The sequence below is a fragment of the Aegilops tauschii genome, chromosome 7 (assembly GCF_002575655.3).
Source record: "Aegilops tauschii subsp. strangulata cultivar AL8/78 chromosome 7, Aet v6.0, whole genome shotgun sequence".
Classification (NCBI taxonomy): domain Eukaryota; kingdom Viridiplantae; phylum Streptophyta; class Magnoliopsida; order Poales; family Poaceae; genus Aegilops; species Aegilops tauschii.
In genome coordinates this window covers 614356159-614375023 of record NC_053041.3, presented here as the reverse complement: position 1 = coordinate 614375023, position 18865 = coordinate 614356159, and the positions used below count along the sequence as shown (strand labels likewise).

At 51.2% G+C, this 18865-nt stretch overlaps 1 protein-coding gene across 1 annotated transcript; it reads right to left on the bottom strand.

Moving 5' to 3' along the window:
• Positions 1–16310: 16310 nt before the first annotated feature.
• On the bottom strand, positions 16311–18478 carry LOC109744111 (uncharacterized). Its single transcript, XM_020303204.2, has one exon. It carries the CDS (start codon positions 18476–18478, stop codon positions 16472–16474), a length of 2007 nt encoding a protein of 668 aa, XP_020158793.1. The 3' UTR covers positions 16311–16471.
• Positions 18479–18865: the final 387 nt, after the last annotated feature.

Genomic DNA, 18865 nt, shown 5'->3' with positions numbered 1-18865 from the left:
TTTGGCAGCAAAGTTTTTAGAAAACTGTGGTAATTGAAACTGTAGTATTCCGATGAATGGGCAAGAAATACTGCAGTTACTTCAAACCAATATTTTTCTCAGTTCTGCATGTGTTTGACTGCTGCTGTTTTACCAAAGTTTTAACCAAGTATTTAACCAGGACGTACATGATTGACCAAGAGCACGTGGCAACTTAAGTTCCTTAATCAACTAGATTAAAGTAATAATACAATCTTAGCAGTGTTGCCATCATATCTCTCCCTAATAATAAAGCACGGATTGACTTTGTCGGGTTCACCGTCACAATGCGCTTTCTTCTCATGTCATAATACGCTTTTATGATTTGTATGGACAAAATTGTAATATAAACGAGGTGGTACTAATGTTGCCATCGGTATAGAAAACGACTCGAATCGCTACTTTGTGCTACATTGTCCCTCCTACTTCGTACGCCAGCCATACTGGGCCGATATGGTGATGGGCTTCTCCCAGGCTTCATTGGATTATGATCCAAAAAAAATAGCAGCTCCGTTAGAGGAAAAACAGAGGAGGGGGAGGGGCGGCGCTCATAGCGAGCTGCAGCTGGGGTCCATGGGAGGAGCTCGGGCTCCTCGGTGGCTGCCTGCTGCGTGGATTGGTTTGGGCGCACCGGGTCAAGGCCGGCCTTCGGTGGGGCGCAGTGCGAGCTCTCTGCTCGGGCAGGAGGTGGCTGAGATGGGGCGCGGCGCTCCCCTCCTGCTGCGGCGCACGAGGGAAGGAGGAGGGGGTCGACAGAAAGGAGACGGGGAAGTGGAGGAAAGGGGGCAACCGAGGCGTCGGAGTTGGAGGCGGGGCAGAGAGCCAGCGGGCGGCAGAGGCACAATGGTCCGCCGGCTGCAGGCAAGACGGGATGCCCGCTGGAGGACGCGTGCGATTGTGTGTGAGGCGGCCTGCTACAGGGGCGTGCATGCGGCGCACGGGCAGGGTGGTTCGGCGAGGCATCGAGCAACATGATGGGCGTGGGCGGGGCACGCTGCCCGGGCGAGAGGAGGGGCAATAGGGAGGCGTGGAGGATGCGGTCGTCGCTAGCGGCGGGGCCGCCCGCCGTCAACGCAGACGCAGCGGCCGTCCATGGCGGCTTAAGTAGATGTAGGAGGACGAAGAGGAGCTTCCGAGGGCTAGCGGCGCCAGCAGGTTCAAGCTCTCTGTAGAGGAGAGAGAGAGAGGGAGAGAGAGAGAAGAGGAGAGGAACAAGGCAGAGTATGCACAGTACGTGTATGCGTACATGGATTTCATACGCAGCTAACAAACTCACGTATGCACAGTAAGTCCACACTCATGCACTGTACGACCGCCATCGACGAGGAGCTGGTTCCGCCGGCCGCGGCGACGTCTTACGCACGGCCGCTGTCGAAGAGTAGTCCCTTTTTGAATGTTCGCGTGTTGGTGAGGAAGGAGCTCCCCCTTTCTGAATTTTACATGACAATTTCTGCAGCTACATTGGATTTGTTCATGACCATCACCATGAATGTTCAGGTACGAATTTCTACTGGAGCATCAACACTCAGAACAATATCTATGCATGCAGAGAACATATACAAAGATGTGTGTCAGTGTGTCTATCAAACAATTCTAAACACTGCATGCATGTATTTGTTTATGTATCATTTACTGTTCACAAGTTATTATGGTCTCTAGGTAAGCTTAATGTAATTTCACATGAGACAATCATCATGCACATACCAAAAGAATATTAGTTTGGATGGGCATGAGATGACTGAATGATTGTCACTCATACAATAAAAGCACCTAGAAAGAATATCATATGGAATCAACCCTCTGAATTTTCAATGAGAAGATTTTGGATCAAAGATACCTTAACGTGGAATAGAGAAACCACCATAGCCATAATTATTATCGAAAGTGGTTGATATTTGTTATGAACTATTTCGACTACAAATAATAGGAAATAGGCCAAACATTTACTAGACTCGGAGAGGACGGGGCGTGCAATGGTGTTGTAATAGGCAGACGCCGAAGTAGATGGTGGCATATTGACCCGCTTACATATATTGTTTTTCTCCCGTTGCAACACATGGGCATCTTTGCTAGTTATTTCTATACGTGCGTGTACTTCTAGTCGGGCCAAAATTCCATGTGCGTGTATGTGCGCTGTTTGTACTCCCGGCTGGAAGAAGAAGCACCCAAAGAGACCGACTATACGTACGTGATCAAACAAAATTGGCTAATAAGCAGGAAAAGTAGGAGGCAATCTCATCAGGTATAATTATGTCGACGTAGAGGGTGACGTCGACTGTGCTTCGTTCGGTTTAGGAAAAAGAGGTCTACATCAAAAATATCATGGTTTCTGGGATACTGTGGTTTACAAAACTTCAGTTTTTCAAGGAGCCAAACGCATCAAAGTATTCAAAACCATTGTTTTTCAAAAAGTGTAACGCCCACACGTGTGGGCGTTAGCCAACTCACCCACACGCCTCCATCACCGTCCAGTAACTTCTGCACGAATCTTGGCACGAATTAGCTGATTTTGTATGCCACGTAGGACAACTCGCGTGTGTGGTGTGTGAGAGAGGTCGCCCACACATCCGTTTTACCACACGGAGGGGCCGGTGTGTGGGCGTTTAGCAGTTCGCCCACACACCAGTTTTCAGTCACGTACAAGGGCTGGTGTGTGGGCGTTTGCCATCTCGCCCACACGCCTGCCTCCTCTCCCACACCCAAGCTGTCAGTTGCCATGCGTTTTGCAGTGTACATGGCAACTGCCCTAGTGTGATTGCAAGCAGATGGCAACTCTCTCTCTTTTTTTACACGAACATGTCAGTTGCCATATATTTTGTATGGTACATGGCAAACTGCCCTAGCGTGCACGTAAGCAGATAGCAACTCTTTCTTTTTACATGGCAACTGCCCTAGCGTGCTTGTGAGCACATGGCAACTCTCTCTTTTACCCGAACATGTTTTTTGCCATGCCTTTTTTTGTAGTGCTACATGGGCAACTACCTAGTGTTAGTAGGTGGCAACTCCTAAAGTTTTGAAATCATGGCAACTGCAGTAGACCAGACCACACATGGCAACAACTGTAGTTGTCCAAAAAAGGCAATCTGGAACTTTGACCTGAGATGGCAACTGCAGTTGAGCAAACATGGCAACTGTAGTTGTCCGACATGGCAACCGTAGTTCAGCGACATGGCAACTGCACTTAAACAAACATGGACGAGGGTCCGGCCCATGGCAACTGCGCGCGCGCGGTAAAGTGTCACGTGGGGCGTGCGGGACCACGAGGTACGAGGCCTGACGTACCGGGCGTGTGGGCGTTATCTATTTCGCCCACCACTACTAGGAAAAGGCCTACTAATGGCGCACCTAATTTGGCCATTAATGGCGCATTAGTGGTGCGCCATTAGTAGCACGCCATTAGTATATTTTACTAATGGCGCACCACTGGTGCGCCATTAGTATCTGGTATACTAATGGCGCACCCCAGATGCGCCATTAGTATATACAACAGTGCGCCATTAGTATGCCTCCCAGGGGGCCATGTATACCCAGGTGCTTTGGCATACTAATGGCGCACAACAACAGGATGCGCCATTAGTAACTTCGGCATACTAATGACGCACTGTTTAGTGATGCGCCATTAGTATCTTTTGGCATACTAATGGCGCACTATGATGTGATGCGCCATTAGTATGAATATTAGGTTTTTTATTTATTTTTTTTTCTGTTTTTTGCACAGGTTACAAAATGTATAATTAGACAAAATATAGACAGCACACATCAACAACAGATTCATCGAATACAATAGAAGATTAGTCTCTGAATACAATTCATCATTTTAGTCTCCGAATACAATTCATCATATTAGTCTCCGAATTAAAAAGACCGAACAAAGATAGAACATTATATTACAAGTCTCGAGACCGCGAGTTTGTCTTCACATTACAAGTCGATATCGATCATCTAAACTACCATCACATAGAAGAGAGCTGCGGTCATCACGATGAGCATCATCACGATGAAACTCGTCTTCATCCGGTTCCTCCAACGCTCCCTCCCCTCTCCCGCTAGATAGCGGGCATATCTAGATTCGGCCTCGGCCCTAGTGGCGTACCCTTTGTAACTGTTACCGCTGAATCGGTGAAACCTGTCTCCGACACTCCTCCCAGTCGTCGTAGACTCCGGGAACCTTACCCTTGTACACGACATACCACGGCATCGCTATGCAGTAGCCAAACGAAACGTTAGTACCAATTCACAGACAATACATAAGCAATATATAAGTATGCAACAGAACGATCGGAAGAGAAAAGCAAGACATTAATAGCATCGATTACATCTAACTTGAAGGACTCTCGAAACCAAAGAGACATACTACAAGTTCATTAAAGTTTAATTACAACATGAGCCAATCGATGTTTCAGAACTAGACACAGCATCACTGCTTTCGACTCGACTCAAGGGACCGGAGCGTGGATGAAGCCGCCGTCTATCGTGGGAGTCATGAAACAACGGGCGTTGTCAGCCTGCATTTGTAGGATTGTGTCGATGTCACTGTTGGACGGTTGATTTCTGAGGTAGAACTGCCCCGAGGTACGAAGGACATCTTGATGGATGCTTTCCGCAAACTCCGACTGGATGCGAAAGAATTCTTGTCTGATGTCCACGTCCTGGATTGCCGACACGCTCGCGGCCCAATCTTTGAGTCTACTCGGTAGCAGAAGTTGATGATGGTCCCGTACGATCGCCCGCATGTGATGGATGGCGTAGTAGGCACCCTTCTGACCGCCAGGCGGCTGCTTGACGCAGCAGAACGTCGTATTGTGGGAGAACACGTGCTTGCCGTACTTACGAATAGGCCTGGTGAAGGTGCCTCCAGATTTGACGTAGCCGGGGAGAACATCATCAAGAACCTTCTTGACATTTGTGTAGTCTACGTTCGACTGACGGTCCGGGTCGAAATACGTGGCCATGGAATATTTGGGGCTTAGGAGGATGAGCGTGCAATGTGTGTCACTGCAGAAAACACGGAATGTTAAAAGAAAAACGATCGAAATCTAAGAATTCATATGTTACGGGGCGGTTGAGGGGAGGACTTACTCGGGAAAGTAAGGCACGAGGAAGTTATCCTTATCTTGGTTTGCCAGAATGATGCCTTCGAGGTAAGAACTCGCGACTTGCCGGTCCCCAGCGCTGCCCAAGATCTTGGCACGCATGTAGAAGGGGTCGACTATCACGATGCCCGGGGTCTTGTCGCGAATGATCCGCATCTCCATACTCAGCGAAAATAGCCGAACGAAGGTGTAGTGCAGCGGATGAAGGTTCAACATAGCGTGGATGTCATCAAACCGTAGGACGATCGTACCCCCGATGGAGTTATCCACAAAGCCCCTGCCCTCTGGCACCTTGGCCGCGAAAACCGGGTATGCAACATCCTTCTCTCTGAGACGCCGCTTCTCCAAAGAAAGAACACTGTCATGCAGACTCCGCATAGCACCGGTTGCAGCATCGAGCATATTTCTCGGTAGCATCGGCCTACCCGCCACATGCACCCTCCTCGAGATATCCGCAGTTGAAGGTGGCCCGTCCTGAGCACGGATCGTACTCGCTGCCGGCTGGCCCGCACCCTTGTTAGTCTTTCTTTTGCGTGCCTTCTTCTTCTCCTGTAATGGGACCGAGTTCTGCTCACAGACCGCCTTCTTGAGTGTGTTGGGGCTGATCATATTTCGCACCTCGCCTATCTGAGGCTCAGTGAAGTCGGCAGCTGGAGGCGTCTCCTGAGAGCTGAACTGCAGACGACGCCTGTTGCAACTTGGCTTCTCCGCGGTACCAGCTAGATCGCACACGTCTTTTGTTGGGTTGGGTTCTTGAGAAGGAGGCCCCATGAAGTCGCCACCGTCCCCATGATCGGCAAAGTACTGATCGACGTTGGCAAATGTATCGTCGTCGTCGTCGTTCTGATCCTGTGCCATATGCATGTTTGGATCCAGTGGCATAGGGATGTCCGGCACCGTTGCGGCGGTCTTGCCATGGGGCCGACTTGGCGCCGGCACGACTGGCGGTGTTTTCTTTGGGGTGGTGTCCCCCGCCCCCAAACGAATCTGGATCTTCGGCCAAAGTAGGGGCCAGCTCAGGCAGGCGCTGAGGGTCATCACGTCATCATCGTCGGCCCCGATGGGTCGAATCGGAGGTAACAACTCGTCGCAGCCTGGCAGCACCCGAACCAGTTGAACCCTAAACAAGTTGGGTGGCATCTGGGTACCGTGGAACAAGGGGTTGCCCGGTTGAACGATTTTGCCCTTGGCGACATCGACCAACTCGTTGTTCACGAAGTGCAGGAGAGTGCACGGAACGTCGGCGGCGCCCTGCGAAAACATGTAGGGCGTTAGGGATGCCCAGTCAAAGGCAAGGAGATGAAGTCCTCGGCTGAGAGAGGCTTAATTAGTTACCGTGATGATGGCGTCGAGCTCGGCTAATGTCGAGGCACCACCAACGGCGGGCGTGCAGTTGACGGAGGGGCCGCTTGCTACAGAGGTGCCGGCCGGCGTACACCCGGGTGCATTAAGCTCCCGTGCCGGCGTCGGAGACACCAATGCCGCCTCCGCCGGAGACACCAATGGCCCCGCCATCGCGTTCTGCGAGTTGCTGGCCGTGAAGCTAGGAATCGGGGGCGGCCCCTGTTGGCCGCCCGCAATCCACGCACTAATCCCCTGGATCAAGGTAGGCACAATGGCGGTGATCGTCGCTCCGAGTTGTTGTTGCACTTGCTCTTGGACAATCTCCGGAATCCGCGCCACCTGTGCCCTGAGTTCTTGTACCTCGCGCGCCTGGCTTTCCGAGCTGGTCTTTTTCTCCTTTCGCCCACCAGTGTTATAGTATGACGACCATTTTGTCGACAAGCCTTTGCCGGCCACACGACCAGCTGACGTCGGCTTACTGAGCTTATCCTTGTTCTTCATTACATTCAACGCCCTATTTAGAGTGGTGTCCCAAGGGTTGCTCTTAGTCGACCCCGCGCCACTGCTTTCAGTCGCCTCCGGAAGGAATGTGAACCATTTAGAATTTTGGCTTCATTAATTAGAATGCAACCATATGGAGCTAATTACGCGGGGGTGTATTCCTTACTAGAACAAGCTCAAGCGCCCTGGTCTTCGGATCCGTGGTAAGCTCCTTTGTTTTCGGGTCCTTCTTGTACCGGGCCCTGACAAAGTTCCTGGTCTGCTTGTCACCGTATTTATCGAAGAGGGGCGGTAGGCCTTGCTCGGCACGGTCCGCCTCCTCCTTGTCCCATATAGGCTCCGCCACTCTGTAACCGCCGGGACCGAGTGTGTGTTCCCCTAAGTTCAGCTCCCGCATTTCTTTCCCCCACTTACTTGATTCGGAGTTTGCGGTGCTCGAGCAATTGATCTTGAAGTCGTTGTAGTCATCTTCGGTGATCGAAGGATTTTTCTCCTTGATCTTCTCATAACTCTCACCTTTCTCGATCATTCTCTTCACATTGCTTTTCCAAGTAGACAGGGCCTTGCTCATCTTCGTGAGGGCAGCATTGTTCACTTTATTCCCTTTGAGGCTTGTGTTTTCAAATTCAGCGGGGAACTTGTATCGTTCGTGCAGCTTCGTGAAGAGGAGGTTGCGCAAATTCCCTCGGTCAGGATGCCTCAGGTTCTCGGTGTTGATCGAGACGGTGCTCCGGAGAATGCACCCGAGCTGAAGCGAGTACCCCTTGACTATTCGTTCGGGCGCCGTTGGATTCCCGTCGGAGTCCACTTCAGTAACTTCCTCCTTGAGGGTGCGGAGCACGGTCGGGCGCCGGTCCTTCCGTTGCCTCTTCGGTTGGCTGCCATCTGTGCGTGCGCCGCCATCATCAGTGGTGGCATCCTCGGCGGCACCATCAGTGGTGGCATCCTCGGCGGCACCATCAGTGGTGGCATCAGTGGGGTCATCCTCGGCGGTACCATCAGTGGTCTCAGGATCGGTGGGGAAGGCGGTGTCCTCATACAAGTGAGGTTGTTCCTCCATTTCCTAGGACAGCTTCCAGAATGGCTTGACGCCCGAACCCCCGGCCTCATCGTTGTTGGCCATGTTTCTCTCTAAATAGGAAAAAAGTTGGGTCAAAAAGTTGGTTATTGTCAAGGAACAAGATCATGGTCTCATCATTTAGGGTTTGTCGACACCGAGGCATCCTAAAAGCTAAGCTTTTATCATTGAGGGTTTTTCGACGCCGAGGCACCCTAAAAGCCTAAGCTTTCATCATTTCGGTTTTTATCGACACCGAGGCACCCTAAAAGCCATGCATTAGTCACAAGTACGCCGGGGCACTTGATCCTACTTAATTAACTACTAAGATACCCCGGCCCATGCATTAGTCACAAGTACCCCATATGTCCTATTTTTAGCAAAGTCATGCTAAAATTCACGGAAAATTTCAGCATGACCTTTTCTGAAAATAGGACATATGGAGTACCCGAATTTGCCGGAACGGAAGTTAATCGACATTCCGGCAAATTCAAGGGCCTCTCGGGTGGACAAGGCAAAAAAGGCCTCCATCACAACATGGAAAATACATTGGTATGTGAAGAGGTGAAACAATATATGCATCTCCAAGCAGTACCATTCAACATTTTGGACAAAACACTACAAGCAACATGAGACACTGAAAACAATTGCTACCAATGAATCTACACTTCTATAACAAAATAAATCAGAAACTTAGTCTGTCATCATTAGGCAGCCACCATTAGTTATTCCGTTATGTTAAAGCAAATAAAACAGAGAATTGACTTGTGCAATCTGCAGGTAGCAGTAGCAGGGACGCGCAGGTTACTGCTGGTGGCATCTGAGATGTTTCACGAACGTCGGGTGTGTGCCAATGTATGCAAAGAATTGAAGATTGAAAAAGTTTCGAGCTACGCTGGAAGTTGATTGTGTGATGAGCTTCTTTTAAACGACAGTCGCTTTCAGAAAGAGATTGTTTGGTTTTTGTAATAGACTAAGTTTTTGTAATAGATTATGTTAAAGCAAATAAAATGAGTTCAATACTGATAAATGTTAGGAGTGTAAGAAGATTCAGTTAGCACTGTAATCCATTAGCATAAGTAAAACTACAGTGGTAAATTCAGTTACTGTACTGATGTTACATCAGAGTTTGAAAATTCAGTTATTGTACTGACTAAATTCTCCTTGCAAGCAGTACTATCATGCCAGAAACCATTTGTGTGTGAGTAATACTGTGATTTGGTCTAGAGTACTCTTATTTGCAAGGAGTACTCTGCAGTTGTAGGAGTAATTCATTTGGAAAACTGGGTAAAACTGTAGCTTTTGCTCTAGAGTACTGTGATTTGTACTCCCAGCTGACTAGAGTAGGAATAGTTACTGTTATTTGCTCCTACAGCTGACTAGAGTAGGAGTATTTCACCTGCATCACAGTGATACATTCATAGGCCGGGTCTTGAGGAAAAGGTAGATGTACTTATAATTCAGACGAAAAACAAAATTATTGTCAAGTCATTAAACAAGGGAAATCTATCTATCACAACCGGTGATCTATTTTCAGCTTGACAAGTGCATCATCATATTTGTCGCTTTTACATGTGTTTGTTTTTCTTAGCTGAACCTGACAAACCTGAGGGTGCATCATCATATTTGTAATGACTGAAAATATTTACTTCAGGAAATATTTACTACTGTAGTTTCTGTTACAAACAAAAAAAAGACTGAAGTTTGTCCTAGCTATATTTCAGGATGATTTTTCAGTTGCTCATGCTTTTTACACCTAATTTTTTGCTACTGTTTTTTTAATTTGCTACTGCTTTTTTTTATTTGCTACTGTTTTTATACCTAAACAAAATTTCCCTAGCTATATTTGCTACTCTTTTTTTATTTGCTACTGTTTTTATACCTAATTTTTTTGCTACTGTTTTTAAAATTGCTACTATTCTTTTAAAATTGCTACTGTTTTTTATACCTAAACAAAATTACCCTAGCTATATTTGCTAATATTTTTTATTTGCTACTGTTTTTATACCTAATTTTTTTGGTACTGTTTTTTAAATTGCTACTGTTTTTGCTACTACCCTAATTTCCTAAAAGATTTCTAACTTTGCTAACTGTGCTAGATTTGCCCTAAAATTTACTGCCCTAACCCTAAAATTTGCAAACCCTACACCCTAAAATTTACAAAGGGGAAGGAGGAGGCCGGAGGGGGAGGGAGAGGTGGGGGCAGTACCTGAGGAGGCGGAGGAGGCCGGAGGGGACAAGGAGGAGGTCGGAGCGGCGCGACGGTGGCGCGGACGAGGAGGAGGGCGAGGACGAGGACGACGGGGCGGCGGCGTCGGGAGAGGAGAGGGGAAGGGGATCGAGGGCGACGTCGAGGGGCGAGGAGGAGGTCGGGGCAGCGGCGTCGGGAGAGGAGAGGGGAAGGGGCAGCGGCGTCGGGGCGTCGGGGCGGAGACGGGGACGACGGGGCGGCGTCGAGGCGGCGGGGCAGCGGCGTCAGGAGAGGAGAGGGGAAGGGGATCGAGGACGAGGGCGAGGGAGAGAGAGGGGATAGGTTATCTTCCAACAGGTACATCCATACTAATGGTGCACCTCACCCTGGTGCGCCATAAGTACATCCATACTAATGGCGCACCTCACCCTGGTGCGCCATTAGTATTTTTTTTTGATTTCTGCTCGAGCCAACAGGTTATCTTCCACCTGACCTGATCCACACCAAGTTCCCTCTACTAGCTCGACTGGTCAGCAGCCAGTTCTCACACCAGGAGGTCCTGGGTTCGATTCCCAGGCTCCACAATTTTTTTATGCATTTAAAATGCTATTTGATATTTATTTGTGTTTAAATATGTTCAAACTTGTTTAAATCATAACAGTAATATTTTTTATAAGACGGTAATAATTTTTTTAAAAATATCATCAAACAGTAATGCCGGTGGAGCGGGGGAGGGTGCGCGGGGTGCGGGGGGCCGGTGGACCGGGGGGTGCTCGGCGGCGAGGGGGACCGGATCTGGCGAGGTGGGATAGCGATCGAGATGGAGGGGGATCGAGATCGAGTGTCCATGAAATTTAAAAATATTCATGATAGTTCAAAAAGTGCCCATGAAATACAATCGAGAAATGAAGGCTACGATTTAAATACAATCGATCTTAGCTAGCTATCTGTTCACAATCTTCTTGCCCTTCTTTTTCGCAAATGGAGTTCTTCTGTGGAACGGACGTCCTTTAGGTAGGGTGGTCCTGCTTCTTCTTGTGGTGTATGCTGCTACTTCATCATCGTCGTCATGTTCGATTCTCGGGTTGCCGTACTTGTCGAAGTCTTGCTCATTGGCTACTCCATCCATTCCGATGATCTTCCTTTTGCCTCTCCTCACGACAACACGACTGGGCTTTGACGGGTCGGTAATGAAGAAGCATTGGTCCACTTGGGAAGCCAGTACCCATGGCTCATTTTTCGCGGTGACGTTTGCGCCCGCGGTCTTGGATTTGGCTTCGGGTATAACCATGGTGGTGAAATACCGGTCTTCTTTTAGGACGCTCTTGGCCCATCTGACACGGAACATCGGGACCTTCTCTCCAGCGTAGCTCAGCTCCCAGATCTCCTCGATCCTTCCGTAGTATCTGTCCTTGTCGTTACCGGTGTAGGATTCCATCGTTACCCCGGAGTTCTGATAACCATCGCTCTTCATGTCCTTGGCCTCGGTGTAGAATGTGTAGCCGTTGATATCGTACGCCTCATAGGTCATCAGGTTGTGCTCGACGCCCTGTGACAAGGCGAGTATGAGTTGTTCTTCCGCGGAAGAATCCTCATGTAAAGGGTACGACAGAAGCTTCTTCTTGAACCAACGCGTGAAACATGAGTTGTGCTCTTTGAGTATATCTCCGTCCGTCCTCTGTTGGCCTCGGTCATTGTACGTCTTCTTAATAAAGGTTTTGTGCTCTACCACCCAAGGATCGACCACGTCTATGTGTTGTAGCGCGACTAGGTTTGCTCTTTCAAAGTCGGCGAGTCGACCCTCGAAGTCGACATGCATTTCACGGCGACCCTCACGGTGACCCCATCCAGTGAGCCTGCCGAGGTGCCTATTGACGGGCAGACCAACGGGGTTCTCGATGCCTAGATAATTCGTGCAGTAGGAGATGCACTCTTCGGTCAGAAAGCCCCTGGCTATGCTTCCCTCTGGACGTGACATGTTGCGAACGTATCCTTTGATGATACCATTCATCCTTTCGAACGGCATCATGCTGTGCAGGAACGTCGGCCCGAGTTGGATGATATCGTCCACGATATGGACCAGCAGATGCACCATAACGTCGAAGAATGCGGGCGGGAAGTACATCTCAAGCTCGCATAGTATCAGCACGATCTCTTCCTGTAGCCTTCTGAGTTGCCTCACGCCAACAGACTTCTGAGAGATGACGTCGAAAAAGTTGCATAGGCCAAATAGCATTTCACGGACGTGCGCGTCCATGATCCCACGGATTGCAACTGGAAGTATCTGCGTCATCAGCACGTGACAGTCGTGAGACTTCATCCCGCTGAACTTCAGCTTCGCTAGGTCTAGGTATCTGCTTATCTTCCCCGCGTAACCGTAAGGAAGTTTTACTCCTACGAGGCAGGTGAAAAACTGCTCGATCTCCTCCTGACTTAGAGTGAAGCACGCGGGAGGGTAGTCATTTCCGGTCTTCTTGGCCTTTTTGCCTTTGGGACGACTTTCCGTGTCCTGCTTCACCTCATCATCATCATCATCATATATAGCGTGAAGCTCCTGCCTGATGCCCATTGATTTCAAGTCTGCCCTTGCTTTCGGCCCATCTTTGGTCCTCTCTGGCATGTTGAGCAGGGTACCAAGCAGACTCTCGCACACGTTCTTCGTGATATGCATGACATCAAGGCTGTGAGGCACATGGTGGATCTTCCAGTACGGCAAGTCCCAGAAAATAGACCTCGTTTTCCATACCTTCAGCAGCGGCTCTGGCGCCTTTCGCTTCTTTCCCGGCTCTGGCACCTTTTGCTTCTTTCCCGGCAGTGGGCAGTCTTTCCAATTTTTCAACAGCTCGTCTATTTCCTCGCCGCTCCTCGTACGCGGGCGTCCTCGGGGTTCGGTTTCACCATCGAATAGATCCTTGCGTTTTCTCCACGGGTCATCGTCGCGAAGCCACCTTTGATGTCCCATGAACACGGTTTTCGAAGACCCGGGATCTCTATCTAGCTGGCGATACGTTGTGTCATCCATGCACCTGACGCATCCAGAAAATCCGTGGACCACCTGCCCCGCGACATATCCGTAACCGAGATAGTCGTGCACCGTCGTGAGCAGCGCGGCTCTCATAGGGAAATATTCTTTCTCTGCGGCGTCCCACGTATTGGCTGGCGTTTTCCACAGCGTGTCAAGCTCCTCTTTCAGCAGCCCCAGATACAGATTGATGTCGTTCCCTGGTTGTTTCGGTCCTTCAATTAGCATACTCATGTGAATGTACTTCCTCTTCATGCACAACCAGGGGGGAAGGTTGTACATCCACACAAACACAGGCCAGGTGCTATGTGTGCTTCTCTGGCTGCCAAACGGATTGACTCCATCGGTGCTCGCGTCCAGCACGATGTTCCTTGGATCGTTCCCAAATTCTAGGTCTTCGAAGTTCAACGCTTGCCACTGACTCGCATCCTTAGGGTGACTCAGCATCTTGTCTTTTTTATCTATCTCCGGATCATTTGCGTCATCTTCTCGCTTCTTCTCCTCCCTATCCGCGTGCCAACGCAGGAGCTTTGCTACCTTAGGGTCCGCGAAATACCGCTGCAGACGAGGAGTGATCGGAAAGTACCACACCACTTTTCGAGGAGCTTTCTTCCTCTTCTTGTATCGAGTGACGCCGCACACCGGACATATGGTAGACTCCGCGTGCTCATCCCGATAAATGATGCAATTGTTCATGCACACATGGTATTTCACGTGCGGTAAATCCAGAGGACACACGATTTTCTTCGCCTCCTCCAAACTGGTCGGGCACTTGTTCCCCTTGGGAAGACGTTCGTGCCAGAATGACATGTTCTCGTCGAAGCATGCGTCGGTCATTTTGTGTTTTACCTTCATCTCCAGAGCCATGAGCGTTACTTTCAGGCGGGTATCCTCGGGCCTGCATCCTTCATACAATGGAGTAACCGCGTCTAACTCAAGTTGATCCATCTTGGCTTTCTCTCGGGCGGCAGCTCTTGCGTTATCCGTCTGCTTGAGAAGCAGCTCTTGAATATGAGGGTCCTGCACCCAGCCCATCGATGGTCCAGCGTCGTCTGCTCCGCCGGCATCATCATCTTCATGATCATGCCCGTCGTCTGCTCCGGCATCTTCCTCATCATCATGTCCTGCATCTTCTGCATAATGACTGTGTACAGCATCACCGTCGTGATCATCTCCTGGGGATTCTTCGTCTTCTCGCCCGCCCGAGCCGCGGTGGTTGTTTTGCTGCCCTTCCTCATTTCTTGCCCGGCCCCATGGACGACTTCGTAGTCATCTTCATCACCTTGCCACCGATAGCCATCCATGAAACCACGCAAGAGCAGGTGGTCCCGCACCTGCCCGGATTCCGGGTCCGCAATAAGGCTCTTCAGCTTGCATCTTCGACACGGACATCTTATCTCCGTCTCGTTCTTTTGAAGCATCTCGGCCTTCGCGGACCTCAAAAACCTATTCACGATGCCTTCGGTCATCATGCGGACCATGGTCGCCTGCGGGGTAGAGCAAAACGATATTTTAGAACCAAGAAAAAATTTGGCATGACTTTCCCTAAAAATAGGACCAAAAAGAATGCTTAATGCCAAAATTCTCGCCGAAACGGAAATGAATCAACATTCCGGCAAAATATTGGCAACTATCGCATTTCAAATACCGGTACACCTCCAAACACAAACACATATGCAACACCACAAACATATGCAACACCACGAACATACATAGATCTAGCTAGGCCATAAAAAGTGCATGTGCACATTGTTGTAGGGAGAACAACATAAATATAGCTTCCCCCCTTACTTACCTATCAAAACAAGGTAATTTAACCACTTAAATTGAATGAATCTATGGTGGAAATGAGATGAAAAAGAGGAGGCACCCGAGACAAGGAGGAGGTGGAGAGAATGAAGTGGGGAGAAAGTGAGTGTGGGTAGGAGAGGCTGTCCAAAATATCTTGTTGCTGCCCACTTACTAATGGCGCACCAACTCTAAATGCGCCATTAGTAATCCAGGTTACTAATGGTGCACCTTCTGGTGATGCGCCATTAGTAGTTTTGCAAAAAAAAACATACTAATGGCGCACTGTTCCACAGTGCGCCATTACTAGTTTAAACTAGTAATGGCGCACGGTGGAAAAGTGCGCCATTAGTAGTTTTGCAAAAAAGGGAATAAAAAATATAATAGAAAAAACAACATTAGTGGCGCACTTTCCGGCAGGTGCGTCATTACTAGTTACAACTAGTAATGGCGCACTGTGTCTGGATGCGCCATAAGTATGTTTGGACAGGCGCACTAGTTAAATTTTTTTTTTGATACTAATGGCGCACCCTGGGCCAGGTGCGCCATTACTAGTTACAACTAGTAATGGCGCACTGTGTCTGGATGCGCCATTAGTATGTTTGGACAGGCGCACTAGTTAATTTTTTTTGATACTAATGGCGCACCCTGCGCCAGGTGCGCCATTAGTAGTTTCAACTCTAATGGCGTATCAGAAGGTGGTGCGTCATTAGTATATACTAATGGCGCACCGCTTGTCTGGTGCGCCATTAGTGTCAATCCCATCTATAGCCATTTTTCTAGTAGTGCACACGCACGCGTGTAAGAGGGACCAGGAGGGGAAAAACAGGCGTGTGGGCGCTAGTTATTTTGCCCACACACAGGCGTGTGGGCTGGTCCTCTTAGGCACCACACAGAATGTGTGGGCAGATCCCTTAACGCCCACACGTTATCGGCGTCCTTGTTTTTTTACAAACCGCAATATTATCAGAAAACTTTGAAAAAACCTTGCTGCCAAACGCAGCCTTCTTTGTGCAAGGTTAATAACCACGTACCATATTATTGTTTCATTTCCCGAACAACAAAATTGCTGATACTGCAATGCGGTAGCAGAAACTGTAGCATTCAGAAATATCCGGTAACTAGCACCATCACCAATCATATCAGTCACCAGGTCACCAGATAGAATCAAAACGAAAAGAGACAGAATTCAGAGAAAGCACATGGTTGCAATTCAGAAAAGAGGATTTCAGGGTTTCAAACAGCAATTGAACATCAGGCTGTATATAGAATCGAATCGAAATCGAACTCAAATCCTACGAAATGTGAATCACTGCATTGCATTCACCACCGAGTTCAGAGAAGCAAGTTTGCAATCCAGAGAAAACAAGCCAACTGACCAATCACCACGGCATGAGTTCAACTAGAGAATCGTCACGAACTAAGTATGGGATCGATCTATCTAATCTAACAAGAAACTAATCGTAGATTTGAAGCTTCTGGTACTCGTCGCCAGCGATGGCCTGGGTCATGATGGCCTCGGGGTTGACCACGCCGTCGTTCTGCAGGAAGATCTTGAGCACGTTCTTGGAGAAGCCGCTGACCATGGCGGCGCCGGGCTGGGTGGACGTCACGGGCGTCGACTTGGAGTCGCGCAGGTTCCAGAACACCACCTGGGGCACGGCGTCGCCGTAGCCGGCGTCCCTGAACTTGCGGCAGATGGCGGCGTAGTCCGTGTCCCACGACCCCTCGCCGTAGGGCATGCCGTTGTAGACGCCCCGCCCGCACGCCTCGCCGAACTCCATGTCGCTGTAGACGAAGACGGTTCTGATCATCTTCTCCGGCGGCAGCTGGGCCTCCCTGGCCGTGGCGAGGATGCGGTCGAACACGCCCTGGAAGTTGGTGCTCCCGTGCCACTCGAGCTTGGCGACGAACCGCATCTTGTCCCGCAGCGTCTCGCCCTTGATCACGTGGATGGAGGGCCTGGTGTGGAACGTGATCACCTTGCCCGCCCACGGCTCCTCGCTGAGCTCCGAGGTGAGCACGCCCAGCGCGATGGCCACCTCCATGGGGGTGCCCTCCATGCTCCCGGACACGTCGCAGATGGAGATGCAGTTGCGCAGCGAGCCCTTGGCGCGGAGGTCGTCCACCATGCGGCACCACTGCAGCTCCGCCACCTCGTCCTCCTCGCCGCGGTAGGCCGCGGCGGCGATCTCGTGCGGCAGGACGGCGCCCGCCGCGATCTTGGCCTTGCCGGCCTCCACGTCCTCGAGGTACTTGGCGAAGCGCTCCTCGTCGTGCTTCTGGAAGAGGGCCTTGTAGCGCCGCATGGCCACCGAGGCGACGCGCGCGTAGGGCACTTCGTCCCACCGCTGCGCGCACATGTAGACCTCCGGGAGCTCCAGGGCCTTGCGGATGGGCGCCAGGACGTCGCGGCGGAGGCGGCGGAGGACGCGGTAGCTGTAGTGCTCGTCGGAGAGCTCGGCGTACTCGGGGTCGGAGTCGCGCGGGAAGAGGCGGCAGGCGATGGCCTCGCAGAGCAGCGTGGCGCGGTCGAAGGAGGAGCCCGGCGTGGGGCACCACTTGGCGGCGAGCCCGATCTTCCTCTTCTTGCCGCCGGGGGCCATCTGCTTCATGTCGGAGGCGAGCAGGGCGGCGAAGAAGTCGGCCACGGCGTCAAACAGGAAGCGGTACGCGCGGTCGCCGTAGTAGGTCTCGAGCGACTGCACGGCGAGCTTGGCCATGGTCCGGACCTTCTTCGGCACGCCCCGCTTGGAGGCCTTCTTCTGATCGACCTCCATGGCCTCCGTCTTCTGCTCCGCCACCTCCGTGACGGACCTGGTAGCGGCCTCGCGGGCGCGCTTGCGGCCGGCGAGCCTGGCGCGGAGGCCGACCCGCTGCTCCGCGAGCTGCTTGCCCTCCCTGCGCGCCTTGTCGGCGGCGGCGCCCTCCTTGGCGAGCCTGCGCACGTCCTGGCCACGGACGAGCCGGAAGAGCAGCTCGGGGAAGTCCTTGAGGTAGCCGAACTCGGCGAGCGCGGCGACGTTGCAGGCGAGCGTGCGCGGGTGGTGGTCGTGCAGCCACAGCGCGGCGGCGTAGAAGCCCTCCCTGTCCGACTTGCCGGTGCCGCGCACGCCGCGGAGGTTGCAGGCGAGCTTGAGCGCCGTGAGCGGGTCGCGGGCCCAGGCGGCGGCGAGGAGCTCGCGCACGCGCGCGGCGGGCGTGGGCGGGACCACGTGGAAGAAGAAGTCGACGCAGGGGTCGCCCGAGTTGGCGTACGTGGCGTTGCAGTTCTCCGTGCGCGCCCGCCGCGGGGCCAGCGCCGCCTTGGCCTCGGCGGCGGACGGCGCGTTGAAGGCCGCGTCGAGGAGGTCGAGGAACGGGTGCGACTCCGGGGCGTCGTCGGCGGGCGAGGGGCGCGCCGCGCGGACCAGCGGCGGGCCCAGGAGGAGGCGCGGCGCGGCGGGACCCGTCTCCGTCGCCATGGATGGCTGCTAGGGTTTGGAGGTGGAGGATTCGAGGCGGGTGGCGGGTTCGGTTTTCGTGACGATGGAAGATTGCGATTCGAGGCTGAGAGGTTTGGTATTAATAACAGGAGTGGGAGGGTTAAGTCGGTATCTCATGGCTTAGGTCGGTGCCGGATTGAGTTACGGCCCAAATTGACGTCGCATTAGGAAAAAGGAAACCTTTCCCTGCGTGCTGCTTCCCTACTCCTCCTCCTCTGTTTTCTGTAAAAGCAGAGTACATGTATATACTGTATTTCTTGGTTTTTTTTGCGGGTACATATACATTTTCTTGTGAATGATCCGAGATCCAGATGGAGATGTCTGCTTTTGTATGCATATAAATGGGAAGATAGTGCCGAGTTTCTT